The following is a 19,239-nucleotide window of genomic DNA, read 5'->3' as shown; positions in this document are numbered from 1 at the left end:
AATGATGTTCTCCAATTCCATCCATTTACCAGCGAATGATAACATTTCGTTCTTCTTCATGGCTGCATAAAATTCCATTGTGTATAGATACCACATTTTCTTAATCCATTCATCAGTGGTGGGGCATCTTGGCTGTTTCCATAACTTGGCTATTGTGAATAGTGCCGCAATAAACATGGATGTGCAGGTGCCTCTGGAGTAACAGTCTTTTGGGTGTATCCCCAAGAGTGGTATTGCTGGATCAAATGGTAGATCAATGTCCAGCTTTTTAAGTAGCCTCCAAATTTTTTTCCAGAGTGGTTGTACTAGTCTACATTCCCACCAACAGTGTAAGAGGGTTCCTTTTTCCCCGCATCCTCGCCAACACCTGTTGTTGGTGGTGTTGCTGATGATGGCTATTCTAACAGGGGTGAGGTGGAATCTTAGCGTGGTTTTAATTTGCATTTCCTTTATTGCTAGAGATGGTGAGCATTTTTTCATGTGTTTTCTGGCCATTTGAATTTCTTCTTTTGAGAAAGTTCTGTTTAGTTCACGTGCCCATTTCTTTATTGGTTCATTAGTTTTGGGAGAATTTAGTTTTTTAAGTTCCCTATATATTCTGGTTATCAGTCCTTTGTCTGATGTATAGTTGGCAAATATTTTCTCCCACTCTGTGGGTGTTCTCTTCAGTTTAGAGACCATTTCTTTTGATGAACAGAAGCTTTTTAGCTTTATGAGGTCCCATTTATCTATGCTATCTCTTAGTTGCTGTGCTGCTGGGGTTTCATTAAGAAAGTTCTTACCTATACCTACTAACTCCAGAGTATTTCGTACTCTTTCCTGTATCAACGTTAGAGTTTGTGGTCTGATATTAAGATCCTTGATCCATTTTGTTTTAATGTTGGCATAGGATGATATACATGGATCTAGTTTCAGTTTTTTGCAGACTGCTAACCAGTTTTCCCAGTAGTTTTTGTTGAAGAGGCTGCTATTTCTCCATCGTATATTTTTAGCTCCTTTGTCAAAGACAAGTTGGTTATAGTTGTGTGGCTTCATATCTGGGTCCTCTATTCTGTTCCACTGGTCTGCATGTCTGTTTTTGTGCCAGCACCATGCTGTTTTTGTTGTTACTGCTTTGTAATATAGTTTGAAGTCAGGTATTGTGATACCTCCAGCATTGTTCTTTTGACTGAGTATTGCCTTGGCTATTCGTGGCCTCTTGTGTTTCCATATAAATTTCACAGTAGATTTTTCAATCTCTTTAATGAATGTCATTGGAATTTTGATGGGAATTGCATTAAACATGTAGATTACTTTTGGGAGTATTGACATTTTTACTATGTTGATTCTACCAATCCACGAGCATGGGAGATCTCTCCACTTTCTATAGTCTTCCTCAATCTCTTTCTTCAGAAGTGTATAGTTTTCCTTGTAGAGGTCTTTCACATCTTTTGTTAGGTTTACACCTAGGTATTTGATTTTTTTTGAGGCGTTTGTAAATGGAATTGTTTTCATACATTCTTTTTCAGTTTGCTCATTGTTAGTGTATAGAAATGCTAATGATTTTTCTATGTTGATTTTATATCCTGCTACCTTGCTGTAGCTATTGATGATGTCTAGAAGCTTCTGAGTAGAGGTTTTTGGGTCTTTAAGGTATAGGATCATGTCGTCTACAAATAGGGATATTTTGACAGTTTCTTTACCTATTTGTATTCCTTTTATTCCTTCTTCTTGCCTAATTGCTTTGGCTAGGAATTCCAGTACTATGTTGAATAGGAGTGGAGATAGTGGGCATCCTTGTCTGGTTCCTGATTTTAGAGGGAATGGTTTCAGTTTTTCTCCGTTAAGTATAATGCTGGCTGTAGGTTTGTCATATATAGCTTTTATAATGTTGAGGTACTTTCCTTCTATTCCTAGTTTTCTTAGAGCTTTTATCATGAAATGATGTTGGATCTTATCGAAGGCTTTTTCTGCACCTATTGAGATGATCAAGTGGTTTTTGTCTTTGCTTCTGTTAATGTGGTTTATTACGTTTATTGATTTTCGTATGTTGAACCACCCCTGCATCCCTGGGATGAAGCCTACTTGGTCGTAGTGAATAATATTTTTGATGTGTTGCTGAATTCGGTTTGCCATTAGTTTGTTGATGATTTTTGCATCAATGTTCATTAAGGAGATTGGCCTATAGTTCTCCTTTTTGGAGGTGTCTTTGCCTGGTTTTGGGATAAGTGTAATGGCTTCATAAAATGTGTTAGGCAGTTTTCCTTCCCTTTCTATTTCATGGAACAGTTTAAGGAGGGTTGGTATCAGTTCTTCTTTAAAGGTCTGATAGAATTCAGCAGAGAATCCATCAGGTCCTGGACTTTTCTTTTTGGGAAGACTCTTGATTGCTGCTTCAATTTCATTTTGTGTTATAGATCAGTCAGGTGATTAATTTCCTCTTGGTTCAGTTTTGGATGATCATATGTATCTAGAAATCTGTCCATTTCTTTCAGATTTTCAAATTTATTTGAATATATGTTCTCAAAGTAGTCTCTGATGATTTCCCTGGACTTCATGGTGTTTGTTGTTATCTCCCCTTTTGCATTCCTGATTCTACTAATTTGGTTTTTTTCTCTCAGGTTTGCCAGGGGTCTATCGATCTTGTTTATTTTTTCAAAGAACCAACTTTTTGTTTCATTAATTCTTTGTGCGGTTTTTTTGGTTTCTATTTCGTTGATTTCAGCTCTCATTTTTATTATTTCTCTCCTTCTATTTCTTTTGGGATTTGCTTTTTCTTGTTTTTCTAAGATTGAGATGTATCATTAGGTCATTGATTTGGGATCTCTTAGTCTTTTTAATATTTGTACTCATGGCTATAAACTTTCCTCTCAGGACTGCCTTAGCTGTGTCCCATAGGTTCCAGTAGGTTGTGTTTTCATTTTCATTGATTTCCAGGAACTTTTTAATTTCCTCTTTTATTTCATCGATGATCCATTGTTCATTAGTAATGAGTTATTTAGTTTCCAGCTGTTTGCATGTTTTTTGTCTTTACTTTTGTTGTTGAGTTCTACTTTTACTGCATTGTGATCAGATAGTATGCACAGTATAATTTCTATTTTCTTATATTTGCTGAGGCTTGCTTTGTGCCCTAGGATATGATCTATTTTGGAGAAGGTTCCGTGGGCTGCTGAAAAGAATGTATATTATGTAGAAGTTGGATGAAATGTTCTGTAGACATCAAGTAGGTCCATTTGATCTATTGTATATTTTAGATCTTGGATTTCTTTATTGATTTTTTGTTTGGATGACCTATCTATTGATGATAATGGGGTGTTAAAGTCTCCCACAACTACTGTGTCGGCATTAATATATGCTTTTAGGTCTTTCAGTGTATGTTTGATGAAATTGGGTGCGTTGACATTGGGTGCATATAGGTTGATGATTATTATTTCCTTTTGGTCTATTTCCCCTTTTATTAGTATGGAATGTCCTTCTTTATCTCATTTGATCAATGTAGGTTTGAAGTCTACTTTGTCAGAGATAAGTATTGCTACTCCTGCCTGTTTTCGGGGGCCATTGGCTTGGTAAATCTTCTTCCATCCTTTCATCCTAAGTCTATGCTTATTTCTGTCGGTGAGATGGGTGTCCTGTAAGCAACAAATTGTTGGATCTTCCTTTTTAATCCATTTCGTCAAGCGGTGCCTTTGATGGGGGAATTAAGTCCATTAACATTAAGCGTTAGTACTGATAGGTATATGGTGATTCCTGTCATTAAGTTGTCTTAGTTGTTTGAAGATTTGATTGTGTGTACCTAAGTTGAGGTTACTCTCTACTGTCTTGCTTTTTCTTTTCCTGTGGTTTGGTTCTGCCTGTCTTTTCATGGTTAAGTTGGGTTTCACTTTCTGTGTGCAGAATCCCTTGAGGAATCTTGTAGTGGTGGCTTTGTGGTCACATATTGTTTTAGTTTCTGCTTATCATGGAAGACTTTTATTGCTCCATCTATTTTGAATGATAGTTTTACTGGGTAGAGTATCCTGGGGTTGAAGTTATTTTCATTCAGTGCCCGGAAGATCTCACCCCACGCTCTTCTTGCTTTTAATGTTTCTGTTGAGAAGTCTGCTGTGATTTTGATGGGTTTACCTTTGTATGTTACTTGTTTTTTCTCTCTTACAGCCTTCAATATTCTTTCCCTAGTTTCTGAACTTGTTGTTTTAATGATGATCTGTCGTGGGATAGTTCTATTTTGATCTGGTCTGTTTGGTGTCCTGGAGGCCTCTTGCATCTGTATGGGAATATCTTTCTCTAAATTTGGGAAATTTTCCGTTATTATTTTGTTGAATATATTACGCATTCCCTTTGCTTGCACCTCTTCTCCTTCTTCGATGCCCATGATTCTCAAGTTTGGTCTTTTGATGGAGTCGGTGAGTTCTTGCATTTTCTTCTACAAGTCTTGAGTTGTTTAATTAATAGTTCTTCGGTTTTTCCTTTAATTACCCTTTCATCTTCGAGTTCTGAGATTCTGTGTTCTGTTTGTTTTGTTGTTCTGCTGGATTGGCCTTCTGTTTTGTTTTGCAATTCTGTTTCATTCTTTTTTCTGAGGTTTTCCATATCCTGGGTGGTTTCCTCTTTAATGTTGTCTGTTTTTGTCCTGAGTTCATTTATCTGTTTATTAATCGTATTCTCTGCTTCACTTTGGTGTTTATACAGTGCTTCTATGGTTTCCTTTATTTCTTCCTTTGGTTTTTCAAATTCTCTATTTTTGTTGTCTTGGAATTTCTTGAGTGTTTCCTGTACATTTTGGTTGACCCTATCCAGTATCATCTCTATAAAATTCTCATTGAGTACCTGTAGTATGTCTTCTTTTAAATTATTCTTGTGGGCTTCATTGGGTTCTTTGGCATAGTTTATCTTCATTTTGTTGGAGTCTGGATCTGAGTATCTGTTTTCTTCATTCCCCTCTGTTTCCTGTACTGATCTTTTGCTGTGGGTAAACTGGTTTCCCTGTTTTTTCTGTCTTCCTGTCATTGTCCTTGGTGTTGTTACTGTCCCTGTACTGTGTGCAATTAAGTATTTTCTAGCTTGTAATAATAACAATGGTAATATTGAGAATGGAAGAGTGAGAGGAGATGGAAAGCAAGAAGTTAAAGAAAAGGGAAAAACAGACAAGTAGGAGTAACAAAACAAGGAATCAAACAAGAAACTTTCAAAGGTATAAACAGGAAGCGTTAGTGTACTAATCGACAGTAAGCTTGTCCGCGTCTTCCCAAGCCGTCTGGGTGCAGGCAACTGGTGGCCCGGGGGCCCTCCTGGTTTCTCCGCTTAATGTAAAGTGGAGATTCTCTGCGCTGGCTGGAGGTGTGGAGGGGTCAAAGTTTTGCCTCTTCTCGGTGGTTTTGTCTGCAAGGTGTGTCTCTAGCATCTCTCCAAAATTTCACTATTGGAGGCACGCTTTCTGCTTCCTCCCTCTAGCCGCCATCTTGGAATCTCCCCCTAACAGTGTTTTTCATAACCAATAAAGGTAAACCTTTTATTACACAGATTCTTCAGTTGTAGCCTAATGCTCTCATTTCTAAATTAGAGATAAAATAATAGTAATACCTACTGTGTATATTGGGGAATTTAAAAAGATAAAGTAACAACATCATGTGCTCAGATTGAAGCCATAGAAGTGGAGCAGATGCTAAAAAAAAAAAAAAACAGAATATTTGGTTGATGCTACTATAATTATCATGACAATCATTCTTCTGAACATAGAATAACAAATTAGTCATTTCTTGTTTTTGGTTTTACTGATAAAGAGAAGGGAAAGGCATTTGAGAGAACACATGCTAAAGATTATAAATTGTTGGCTATTTAGCTCTGGCCTCTCGATCATACTCATGACCCTCCCAGCTACTCTATGAGACAATGTCTTTATCTCCATTTTAGAGACCCAGAAAAAGGCACCAAGAGACTAACTGTGTGTTTGCCAAGTGCTCACCATTGCCCAGTGAAGGAGCTGATTCTCAATCCTGGGCCGAGTTCACAAGTCTAGCCCGTGGATCTCAGCAGTTTGTTTCTAGCATTGTAGATCACATGCCTTCCATTCCCTCTTTTCTTTCCATTCCAAATATTGCAGAAAAGCAGGTTAAGCAATCATACCACTTACTGAGTCAACACCCTTCAAGAAGTTTCCCTCTGTGTCAGGGAAATAAAACTACACACAAGATACAACTAGAAATAAAACAGTAAGAGAACCATTAAAATAACATTGAAATGAAAAACTAAATAGGATCAAGTCAAGACTGATCTTGGTTGTGCTACTCTTCTGTTTTTTTGTAGCGTTTTGAACACAGCTCTGTTACAGCACTCAGTTCATTCTATTTTACTTATCTTAACTTTGGCTTTGGTGTACTAATCCACAGCATATTCGTAACATATATTAGAAGATTTGTAAAGTCCAAATCATGTGACAGGTACATGAGTTTCCTAAAACATCTCCCATCAAACACTGTGTGTGATTTATTCTAAGGGAAGAGGGGACCATTCTACAATCAAATAGGCTTAGAAAGCCTCAGATATCTTTCCCTCCCTTGTGAAATACAATGCATGTCAGCACCTATGCGCAGTCTTAACGCAAATGCACATGGTTAACTGCAGCTTCTCCAAACTCCGTATTAACAGAACACATTTTAGAAAAGTAACTACAAATAATGACTGTGGGTATCAACAAGGGAATAGTTGTCAGGAAATATTTCCTGGAGGAGGCAAAATTTTAAAAGTAGCTGTGAATGATGGTTGAAGTTTATGAAGTCAAGACATGAAGGGTTCAATATTAATTAGGAACAGACAAGAGTTGGTACCGAGAGTTAGTGTTAGAGGTTTTAAAATATGATGAGAAATTCAGGAATTGTTCTCTAGGAAATGACATATCATTTGTAAGTTCTTAATCAAAAGCTCATATGAGTTGTTCTTCTAAAATATATTTAACTATTTTTCCAGATATTATAGTCCTACATTTTTTCAAAGGAATTTTTGCAGCCTTCCAAACAGTTTTTCCATAACCTATAAAGTCAGTTTTGAATGTGAGAATTTTAAAAATCCCAGTATTGTAGGAATGCTCAAGTAGTAAAAAAAATGAAAACAGGACTTTTCTGCCTTTACAAAATACACTTTACAGTCATAAGAGCATCCATTTTCTACCATATTCTCTGCACGGGTTATGTCTACAAAATGTCAAGCATGTGAATGAAGGCTCACCTCCAGTGGAGACCATGCATGGGACTTTTAAAGAATAGTTCTTTCCAGGTGCTGATGGCTCACATCTGTAATCCTAGCTACTCAAGAGGCATAGATAAGGAGGATCAAGGTTTAAAGCCAGCCCAGGCAAATGGTTCACAAGGCCCTATCTAGAAAAACCCATCACACAGAAAAAAAGGACTGGTGGACTGGCTCAAGGTGTAGGCCCTGAGTTCAAACCCCAGTACTGGAAAAAAAAAAACAAAACGGTTTTGGGTTCAGCCAGAAAAGAGTACATTCTGTTATAAACCCTTTTTATAACCAAATAACATGGTATCACCCTTCTGTTTTGCCATGTAAATCAAGGGTAAAGTCAAGATGTGGTAGTAATGTGATTTTAATAACCTGGCATTTTACCCATTGACTGAATAAACGTTTCATTTCATTATTCATTTCAGTAAGAATGTAATTGAACTTTCAGTCAGCAGTGTATACCTATGCATATTTATTTCTTCAATAAACTGAGCATCTAGTTTATCATGAACAGTGCTATAGGTCCTTTGTATATCTGTCTTTTCTGATATCACTGTTAGATCAAAGAATGAAACGACCCTTTAAAACATAGGTTTTCCCATAATAGAGATATCAAGCAATGCTTTATATCAGAATACTAACCATAGGTATAAAAATACTTTGCTTTAATTATTGTGCTTGCTTAATGCTATTTTGCTTTGTGTGGGATTGTTACATTCATTCTAATGGATATTTATTGTCCTCACCAAAGTCAGCATTTTAACATTCTAAGATTCACTTATTTGGCTTTTGTAGGTGGAGGATACAGGAAGATACACATGTTTGGCATCCAGTCCTGCAGGAGATGATGATAAAGAATATTTAGTGAGAGTGCATGGTAATTGGGCAAGAAATCCTATGTCCGATCACACACACACATAGTTAGAAGCTGTACATAGCACATCATAAGATACGGTCATAAATTAAGAAATGCATAATTTTCAAATCTGATTCATATATTTGATTAATTGAATGCTATTTGGGAATAGTTCAGTGGATTTTTTGAGTTATTTATCTTATTTCTGCATAAGTAATTCATATTCATTGACTTCAAATAATACAACATAAATTATAATAATGAAAAAAGTAAAAAATAACTCATGATCTTATCACATCAAGATATGATATTTTTGCAAGTAAATGTTTTGTTATAAAACTGGGATCATAGCCAGGCACTGGGGTGTGTGCCTGTAGTCTCAGCTACTTGGGAGAGTGAAGCAACAGGACTGCTTGAGCCTAGGAGTTGGAGGCTAGCCCAGGCAACCCTGTCTCTTAAAAAAAAATATGATCATACATGGGCTGACAGAGTGGCTCAAGTGGTAGAGCACCTACCTACCTAGCAAGCATGATGCCTTGAGTTCAAATCCCAGTACTGCCAAAAAAATACTGTGATCATACAGAATATAGTATTTCAGTTGTTTTTGTCTGTCTTAATGGTGTGATGAACATGCTTTTCTGCTAATAAATATTTTTGTAGCATCATTTTTAGTGATTGCAGAGTATCCTAGTTTATTTTCTATTTTGGAGTACTTAGGCAGTTTCTACATTTTCACCAATACTGGCAGACTAATACCTGTCCCTTTATTTTTATTTGAAATTTCTGTAAGTACACTTGCTTAGTAATACTTACATGTATATCTACACACATACACACACACACACACACACACACACACACACACACACACACACACACATATGCATAGCACACTTCTTAAGGATTTTGAAGCTTACTGCCCTGTCAACAAATTATTCATAGTTGAAATGACTGGCAGTGAAAACTGTCTAGAATTTCAGAGCCTCCTCTCTCACCCACCCACAAATTAGACCTGACATAATTGACATGTAAATCAGAATCACATAAAATATATTTGTGTGCATCAAGGAAACTAGGTGTATTTCTGCACAGTTTGATGGGCAGCTCCTGGTTTGGTCATTTTAAATTTAACGTTCAGAGAAATGATTACCCAGTGTGGAATCTGGCAACGGACTTCTTTGTGCTCCATTGTCTTTACCTGTCAAACACTGACAATAACATGATTATTTATCCTATCATTCATGTAATTTTTGGAAGGATATCATTACTCTATTTTTGTAGAAGTGCTAAATAGAGCTTTTAAAAAAAATTCCAGTTATCTGCAATATAAGTTGAGTGATGTTTTAAATTTATGTCTCTTATTTCATATAGCAAAACTAAAATTTGTTGGGTACCAGTAAGTTAGATCATTTCACATTCAATTTATTGGAAGCCTTTAATGTTTGTTCTCTTACCTAGTACCGCCTAACATTGTGGGAACTGACGAGCCCCAGGATTTCACTGTGTTACGGAACAGACAAGTGACTTTGGAATGCAAATCAGATGCAGTGCCTCCTCCTGTGATTATGTGGCTCAAAAGTGGAGAGCAGTTACAGGTAAATCTTTTTTACTAAGCTGCACAGATTCATTTTTGAGACAAAAGAGAGCTGTGGAGTATTTGCTAGGTAGGAAAAACCAAATTAACCCCAGCTATCCAGCACTGCAGAGGCAGACACAGGCTCCTTTCATCAGCTGCCTTCTCTCCTCCCAGTCTTTGCTTAGGAGTTGGTTATGGCTCAAAAGCACAGTATTTAGATTCATGACCCTCTGGAAATTGACCTGTGGATATATCCCTTAGAGCTCACAGATTAAAGTCCAATTTAATCTTTACCTGAGAAGAAAGGAACCATCAAAATCTCAAAAGAACTGATCTATCCTGCTAACCTTTTTTTTTTTTTTTCCAGTATTGGGGTTTGAACTCAAGGCCTTAAATTTTCTAGGCAGGCACTCTACCACTTGAGCCATTCTGCCATTCCCTGGTTGAGAGCTTTGACTTTGAAGCCTGTGATTGTCCTCACACTGGGGTTTCTTCCAGCAAAAGTCCTAAGGAGGGCTGCCATAGTCTTGACCTGAGTTCAGCTGCCCGTCCTTGAATGGGTCATTATGGCCAGGGGGACTTGGAACACTGTTCATGACCTTGACTTAGCTGGAGTCATGGAATTAGTTCCCAGGGATTTTTGACACTACAATAAAAGTTGGGAGCAAACAAAGCATGTTGGCAGAAAGCAACTCTACAGTTCATTCTACTTACTTTTGATGCTATAAAATAAGATTTTATTCTCTTTTCCTGACATTTTAATGATCAGTTTTACTTATACAAACCAGGCAACACCTCGAGTGAGAATCCTGTCTGGAGGGAGATATTTGCAAATCAACAATGCAGAGCTAGGAGACACAGCGAATTACACCTGTGTTGCCAGCAACATTGCAGGAACAACCACAAGAGAATTTGGTCTCACTGTAAATGGTAAAAAACATTATTCATTGCTTCACAGTTGAAAAATTTAACCAAGGACATTCAAAGAAATGGTACTATTTTTCATGAGCATACTAAATGAACCTCTGTGATTACATTACTTATTTTGAAAAAGTCAACATGTAGTACTTGTAATAAGGGCTGCATTGCAAATTAACTCAATTATAAAAAGGCATAATTGGAAATACATTACTCTGTCTTAAAAGGATAATGTCTGCACATACACAGACTCTCACATACTGTTTCTCTCTCTCTCTCTCTCTCACACACAGACACACACACACACACACACACACATACACACTGCATCATTAAGAAAATCCAGATGTTTTGTATCTTTTGGGGTAGAGTCATTGAGGAAATCAATACACTAAATTTCTAGGTGACATATGACCCATCATTTTGCTCGCCTTTACTGATGGTAGCTTGAAAGTATATTGGATAGGGGTACAGTGTTGTAATTTTCTTAACTATGATCTCTAAGTCCTGAACCTTGCCAATTTTAGGAAGAAATACAGACTCCCCCCATATAGTCCCTTTGGACTTTTGACATACGAAATTTCACAAGATACTGCATAACTCACATAACTAGTACATCTAATACAAAAATTAAAATTCAGTCTTTCTATTCCCAGATGAACTCAGTGATTAATAAAATTCATGTTCTGAGACTGTGTGATTAATCACAGATGTGCTTTTCATTAAAACAGCCCACTTTCTATTCTTTATTTAAAGTGAAGTTGTTCCAGTGTTAACATTCTCTGACCATTATTTGGCCAAAGAGAAATAAGAAATATCATCTTTAATTTGCATCAGACCACAGCAGGTTTTTATTCAAGTCTCTCTCACAGAGAGCCAGATTTCATACACCACATAAGAGATTTAAAAATCCTCCTCCCAACTACTCTTTATTTTTAAACACAGAGTATCTTGAGTAAGACTTAACAAATTAAACTGTAATTCTATTTGTACTAACCTAGATTAGTGCAGACAAAGCTAAACATTTGACTCAAAGTTCTCATTACATCTTCAGGCTTTTAGTAATGGCTCCGTTCTTTAGTATAACTCAATTCTTGTGTTTATTTCTTATTCAGTTCCTCCACACATACAGGGTGGCCCACAGAGTCTTGTCACTCTCTTAAATACCTCGACTGTACTGGAATGTGTCACTGAAGGTGTGCCAGCCCCAAGCATAACATGGAGAAAGGATGGAGCTGTTCTGCCTGGGAATCATGCAAGGTAACACTTCCACAGAAGGATGAAGTTGAAGTATCAGTCTTTAAATCTTTTTTCCTGTTGCATTATTTTGGTCTTATTAAGTTCAAAATTAGTTTTTCATCCTAATATGAGAATCAAAACTTGGTATTTTAAAAGCATAACTTTTAAGGTTTATGTGTGCCTAATGATTGCAGCCTATTCAAGATCACAAGCCTGTCTGCCACGCACCTTTCTCTTGTATCCTCTTCTTCCCCTGAAGTAATTGTAAATATGTGTCGTCTGAAACAAAAGAAGACTAAATAGATTTCACCAACTCTCTAAAATTGCCCTCAGTGAGATTTAATGATCAAAAGAGACTGATTCAAGAGACCTCATTCATCACCTTTCTTGTAGATACTCCATCTTGGAAAATGGATTCCTTCATATTCAATCAACACATGTCGCAGACACTGGACGGTATTTGTGTATGGCCACCAGTTCTGCTGGGACAGATCGCAGGCGAATAGACTTACAGGTCTATGGTATGTTCATGTTTATAAGCAACATCCAGGCTTTGGGTCAGTGCTTTTCAATGACCTAAACTAGAGAGTTCATGAAGGCTTTGATATCAAAGGCTACTTAAGCATATTACACTATTACATGTGTTATGAACAGACAAGACCCATGATTCCTCCTCATTGGGGTTGATAGATGATAGCACAATTTAAATTCTCTGAGCCTTCTTGTGTCATAACTATGGGGTAAGTTACCAGTGGTGAATTTCAGTCCAGCAGTACTTCAAATGACACGCTGTTTGCTGAGTGTGTTTCCCTCTTATTTGGTGACATTGTTTTAGTTCCTCCATCTATTGCTCCGGGTCCTTCCAACGTAACTGTAACAGTGAATGTCCAAACTACTCTGGCTTGTGAGGCTACGGGCATACCAAAACCCTCAATAAATTGGAGGAAAAATGGGCATCTTCTTAATGTGGACCAAAATCAGAATTCATACAGGTAAGAATAATTATTGGGGGGGGTCTGGATTTGAACTCAGGGCTTTGTACTTTTTTGGCAGGTGCTCTATCACTTGAATCATGCCTCCAGCCCAATTTTTAATATATTTTTAATTGGCATATAGTAATTGTACATACCTGTGAGGTACAATGTGACATTTCAATACATGTGTACAATGTGTAAATATCAGAGCAGGGTAATTGGCATATCTGTCACCTCAGACATAAGCCATTTCTTTGTATTGGAAGCATCCAAAATCCTCTCTACTACCTACTTTGAAATAGTCAATTAGTAGTTGTCAATCATATTCCTTCTGCACCCCTGTACCTATTAGCCATCCCCTATATCCCCACGCCATCTTCCCGGCTCTGGTAACCATTATTCTAACTTTGTACCTCTATGAAACCAACTCTGTGTCTTCTACATACAGGTGAGAACATGAGCCATTTGTCTTTCTGTGCCTGACTTGTTTCACTTAACATAATAAGAGAAAGAAAATTTAATTGAAAAAAATCCCATCTACCATCTGAAACACAATTTTAAAAAGAACTTTTAACTCATTGGAGGCAGTGAAATAGAAAGTCTGAAGAATTAGTTAGAATGTAGAGAGTAGTTTTTGCTTAATACGGATCAGTTTTCTAACCTAGACTAATTTGCTGCATTGAAGGTACGACCCTTCTGTCCACAAGCCCTGTGGATGGCTGTTAGTGCAACCTTCAGGATTAGACTGAGTTTGCATTAGACAAATGATGCTCATTTTAATAAGAAGGAGGAATTCCATTCCCTCCATTAACAGCACAGTGCTGTGTTGTACCTACCACGTAAATACAAGGAAACTGGTGTATAGTGTCTCATGCTGTGCAATCTCTCTTCTAGGCTCCTTTCATCAGGTTCACTAGTCATTATTTCCCCTTCTGTGGATGACACTGCAAGCTATGAGTGCACTGTGACAAATGACGCTGGAGAGGATAAAAGAACCATGCATCTCACTGTCCAAGGTACAGTTTAGCAAGAAAGGTAGTATAGGGCCAGGCATAGTGGCACACAACTACAATCCCAGCTACTCAGGAGGCATATCAGAGGATCATGGTTTGAGGCCAACCTGGGCAAAAAGTTAGTGGGACTCCATCTCAACAAACAAGCTCTGTGGTAGGACCTGTAATCCTACCTGTACAGGAGGCATAGGTAGGAGGATTGTGACCTGACGCTGGCCCTGGGCAAAAAGCATAAGACCCTATTCAAAAAATACCTAAAGCAAAAAATGGCTGGGAGTATAGATTAAGTGGTAGAGTGCCTGCTAAGCAAGCAGGAGGCCCTGAATTCAAATCCCAGTATCATAAAAACAAGGTATTATAATGCTATCACCTCATTATTCCACAGCTTCACCAGACTGTTACTTGCCTAACAATCACTCTTTTGGAAATGTGTGAGGTTTGGAAATATGTGCTTTTCTTTCCTTTTGACATTATTGTTGTTTTAGTTCCTCCTGCCATAGCTGATGAGCCTACAGACTTCCTGGTAACCAGGCAGGCCCCAGCAGTAATCGCCTGCACTGCTTCAGGAGTTCCATCTCCCTCTATTCACTGGACCAAAAATGGTGTGAGACTGCTTCCTAGGGGAACAGGCTATCGGATTCTGTCCTCAGGTGAGACCACCTCAGTGATTCCGCATCTGTCGATTGGATTGGTTGCTAATGGATGGCCTTCCCTGGCCTTTATTGCACCAAAATAAAAATGAAATACAGCTGTATTTCTAAACTTGAGCATCTGGGAAATATGGACTAAAATAGGAGGGGAACTAGGAAAAGCAAGAAGGAAAAGAAGTGTGGAAACAATGAATAACAGCTAAAATTCATCTGAATATAATAAGCTTGAACGCTGCAGGTGTGCAGCAATACTCAACCCAATGTTTAGTAAATTCTCCCCTTCCCTGTGTGTTACATTTTGCCATTGATCAAATAAGATGTTTATATAAAGAACACAAGTGCATAAGACAAGCTATATGCTCTCCTAAGTTTCTGAGGCAGTCAAACTAAGACAAGGTTCTTGTTTTCAAGGTTTGGATAATTTAGCAGGAAGGCGAGGTGCTAAACACTGTAATTGTCTATCTGGGGCAAGTAGCAGTCACCACCATTGATACAACTCGTAGTGTTGAGGTGGAAAAAATTACTTCTATAAATTGAAGTGTAGGAAATTCACATTGGTGTTTCTAAATACCTACCCGGCACATGGCAGTCACTGGAGATACACTGGAGATAAACTAAAGTAATCACTACTATCCTGGGACTTCATAAACGTATGCATATTATTCTAGGAGGATACATATGTATTTTTAATAGTGGAAAAATAATGTAAGATGTATTTTGGGGATGCAACTTTGCTTTTAAGCGAAATATTTTTGCTATATCAGAAACCTTGATAGCAATTCAAATAATAAAATATAAGCTAACCCCTCTTCAGCATAATCACAAAGTTTTATGCTAAGCAAAAAGTTTAGAGCTTTCTCAAAATGTTAAGCAGAGTTACATAAACCCGGCAACTCCAGTCCTAGGTATCTACTCAAGAGATATAAAAATAAATGTCTGTACAAAGACTGTGTGCAGATGTTCATACAGAGTCATTCATAATAGCCAAAAATGGAAAAAATTCAAATATCTAGCGTCTTGTGAATGGATAAACAAAATGTGGTATGTCTACAAAATGAAACTCTCTTTAGCAGTGAAAAAGAGTAAAACATTGACATATGATGCAATAGATGAATCTAAAAGCATTATGCTCACAGAGAAGTCAGCCACAAAATCACCATGTGGTGTGTGATTCCACTTACATGAAGTGTTTAGAAAAGGCAAATCTGTACAGACAAACAGTAGATTACTGATGGCTGGTTGGGAGTGGGGACTGACTATAAATGAACACCAGGCTTCTTTGGAGGAGGTAGAAAGGTTCTAATTGTTGTGATAGTTGTCCAACTCTGCAAATATATTGAAAATCATTGAATTGTATGTTTAAGTGGGTGGTGCTTATGGTACATAAATTATGTTACTAATAAGAAAAAGGTCCACGATCATCACTGCAGGGTGTACAAGTACAAATATAAACCCAGTACCACTGCTAGGTGCAGACAACACAAAAATGAGAGATGTAATTTATTAAACTAGAAAAACAAAGGTGCATATATATGAAAATTTTTTCTTATTTAGGAGCAATTGAAATATCAGCCACCCAATTAAACCATGCAGGAAGATATACTTGCATTGCTAGGAATGCAGCGGGGTCTGCATACCGACATGTGACCCTCCATGTCCAAGGTATGGAAGGTTTTTCCTCAGGGGAAGATTGCTGGGTGGGCTGGGTGGATAGCTTAGTGGTAAGGCACTTGCCTAGCATGTGTGAAGCCCTGGGTTTGAGCCCCAACACCACAAAAATAAAAAATAATTTTTGAAAAGCTTGCTGAGCTTGGGACTTTGGGTGCCTTTGTTTCTTGTATTTGATTTTGTTTCAAGTCATATTTGTTCTTGAAAGATGGAGCTGTCTAGAGCTGTAAACCAAAGTAATATCTTGCTTAAGATATGAAAGCCTGGGAGGTAGTTTTCTTCTTCTTGGATTTTTATAACCTGTTTCTAGTCTCCCAATGCAGTTCTTCTAATGCAAACACTATCACAAAAAGATGCAAAGAATGTTATGTGGCCAGTCTTCACTTTTCTCTTGGATAATCAAATTGGTAATATTTCAGAATTGTGGATTTGGGCATTTGTAAGCTCATGACTACAACAGGCATTTCAGCCATTAACTAGGACTGATCTTTTTTGGTTGGATTTTCTAGAGCCTCCAGTCATTCAGCCCCAGCCAAGTGAAGTAGACGTCATTCTAAACAACCCCATTTCCCTGCCGTGTGAAGCCAAAGGGACCCCCAGCCCTTTCGTTACTTGGCAAAAAGAAGGCCTCAGTGTCCTCACCTCAGGTACCTACCATCATTTTTGTTCAGAAAACCCTGCCACGTGCAGTGCTTTGCAATTGAGAAGCCGATGTGATGTTTAAAGGAAAGTAAAAACTCCTTTCCACTCTGCTTTTGTATCTGTCATGCAGGCAAAAGCCATGCAGTTCTTCCTAGCGGCAGTTTACAGATCTCCAGAGCCGTTCGAGAGGATGCTGGCACTTACATGTGTGTGGCTCAGAACCCAGCTGGGACAGCCTTGGGCAAAATCAAGTTAACTGTCCAAGGTACCTGAGTAACTCATGCCTGTGTCTTCAGAGTTGTGCATAACGATGAATACTAAATATGCATAAATCTAAGATGATTATGCCACATAGTTCTCAACACTCTTAGTCTGCATTCTGACTTGTTTTTCTGTTATCTATATAAGAAGAAAGTTTAATGTGCTTTTAAAAAAAAAAAAAGTTGTCTGTGTAAGACAACTGAGGTATCCTGTCATATTTTTAATTTCTGTGTGACACTTTACTTAGTACCAAAGTCACTTCATTAACTATGATTTGACTTTCCATGGTTTGAGTTACCCATAATAAACCAAAGAGTGAAAAGATGAAATGGAAAATTCTAGAAATGAATAACAAGTTTTAAATTGTGCACTGTTCTGAGTAGTGTAATAAATAAAATCTCACCTGTAACAGGAAGAATACCTTTATTCAATGTATTCACACTGTATATGTTACCCACCTTTTTTAGTCATTTAGCTGTCTCAGTTGTCACACCATCATAGCAGTACTCTGCTTACATTCAAATTACCCTTCTTGTACCTAAGGACAGCCTCAAAGCACAAGAGACATTGGCAATTCACATATACCAAACAGAAACCATAAAGTTCTTCTTCTAGGGAAAAGGTGAAAGCACAATAAGAGCTATATTAAGAGATGTATATTGAGATAATTAGTTTCCATAATCTGCTCATTTATTCCTGCAGTCAAATAGTACTCTTCAAGTATTACCATTGTGTATGAGACATCATGCTAAATTCTCTAGGAAATGCATGAATAAAAGAATCTGGGAAGCGGAATATTTTCCAAAATCTGAATGGGTCTATTTTGGAGGCTTAAGTACCTAAAGACACTCACACAATTCATGTATGTTAATGAAAATACTTCTGCTAACATAGCCTAAATTTTCTAGGCTCGCAAGCTCTCATGAATATGCATAGCTCCTCATTTCAGGTTGACTATCACTTACCTTTATTTGCCAGTTATCAAGACTAATATTCTGAAGTAGGTTCAATGGATTTTAATGTTCCAAACAAAATAAACACGAGTACTTTTTAATGATAGGTTGGGGGCAGGACTTTGTGTCTCATCACTGTTGTTCTGCTACAGAAGCAGTGTCGTGGGTGATGTAAGCTCACATGCTTGTATCTTCTGTCTTTGAGTTCCCCCAGTCATTACAACTCCTCCAAAGGAGTATGTCGTTGCTGTGGACAAGCCCGTCACACTGCCGTGTGAGGCAGATGGGGTCCCACCTCCTGAGACCGTGTGGCACAAGGATGGACATGCGGTTGTGGAGTCCATCCGCCAGCGCACCCTCAACTCTGGGGCTCTGCAGATAGCATTTGCCCAGCCTGGTGACACGGGTCAGTACACGTGCATGGCAGCTAACGTGGCAGGATCCAGTAGCATGAACACCAAGCTCACCGTCCACGGTAGGTTGTTGAACACAAATTATGTCATTCTCTAGCGTTACCATGGAGAAGAGAAAAGACCACCAAGAGCAAAAGTGATGGAAATCAGGACCATGGAAATCAACAATCCAGTGGGTGGGGGAAGGGATGTAGAGGCATTTGCTCTTCAAATCTGTCTTCTGTGCACGCGTGTGCACATACGTGAGTGAGAAACAGATTGTATTAATGTTGTCAGAAACATTCGTGTGTGGCCAATAATCCCTTCGCACTGAGGTTCTTGGGACCTGCCCTTGGCCTACAAGGAGGCCAGTTCCTTTCTCTGACTCTTCTGCTTCACTTCTTGAAGCTTTCAGTCCTCTTGGCCCAAGACTAATTGCATTATGACCTAATTATAAATGAAGTTTGAACCTAATGGGAACTGAAAAGCTATTTGATTTATCAAAGTAGCAAAATATTAATCTGTATATTTTTTCTGTATCTTATGTCCTTCTTTCCTTTGTCTTAAGACACTAACAATATCTGAAAATTAGCATCAAAATACTTTAGTTTTCATTATACAATCTAAGAATAAAGACAGAATCCTTATTAATATTAGTGGTAGGAAACAATGTTTAGTTAAACTGTTTTCAGCCACTATTTTCAGAGGTAACTCTTAATGAGTAACTTCTGTTTTTTAATATTTTCAAAAACTTGTTAGAAGTTTTTTTTTTGGTGGGGCTGGGGTTTGAACTCAGTACTGAGTGCTTGTGAAGCAGAACTTTTTAGTTTTTAAGTGTGCTTTAATTTACTCTAATTGCACAGTTATAATAATAATTTGAAGTAT

At 37.8% G+C, this 19,239-nt stretch overlaps 1 protein-coding gene across 7 annotated transcripts in view; it reads left to right on the top strand.

Annotated features, from left to right (window-relative positions):
* Hmcn1 (hemicentin 1) overlaps positions 1-19,239 on the top strand; it is a 441,079-nt gene that overhangs the window by 365,651 nt on the left and 56,189 nt on the right. For all 7 annotated transcript variants that reach the window (XM_074047247.1, XM_074047248.1, XM_074047249.1 and 4 more), the window contains 12 exons: positions 8,008-8,089; positions 9,527-9,663; positions 10,433-10,574; positions 11,678-11,822; positions 12,195-12,322; positions 12,637-12,793; positions 13,670-13,791; positions 14,274-14,438; positions 15,993-16,100; positions 16,616-16,753; positions 16,879-17,013; positions 18,168-18,437. In XM_074047247.1, the coding sequence (XP_073903348.1) occupies positions 8,008-8,089; positions 9,527-9,663; positions 10,433-10,574; positions 11,678-11,822; positions 12,195-12,322; positions 12,637-12,793; positions 13,670-13,791; positions 14,274-14,438; positions 15,993-16,100; positions 16,616-16,753; positions 16,879-17,013; positions 18,168-18,437 (1,729 nt within the window). The remainder of the gene's footprint in view (positions 1-8,007; positions 8,090-9,526; positions 9,664-10,432; positions 10,575-11,677; positions 11,823-12,194; positions 12,323-12,636; positions 12,794-13,669; positions 13,792-14,273; positions 14,439-15,992; positions 16,101-16,615; positions 16,754-16,878; positions 17,014-18,167; positions 18,438-19,239) is intronic.

The sequence above is a fragment of the Castor canadensis genome, chromosome 11 (genome assembly GCF_047511655.1).
Source record: "Castor canadensis chromosome 11, mCasCan1.hap1v2, whole genome shotgun sequence".
Taxonomy (NCBI): domain Eukaryota; kingdom Metazoa; phylum Chordata; class Mammalia; order Rodentia; family Castoridae; genus Castor; species Castor canadensis.
This window is presented reverse-complemented; position numbering and strand designations above follow the sequence as displayed.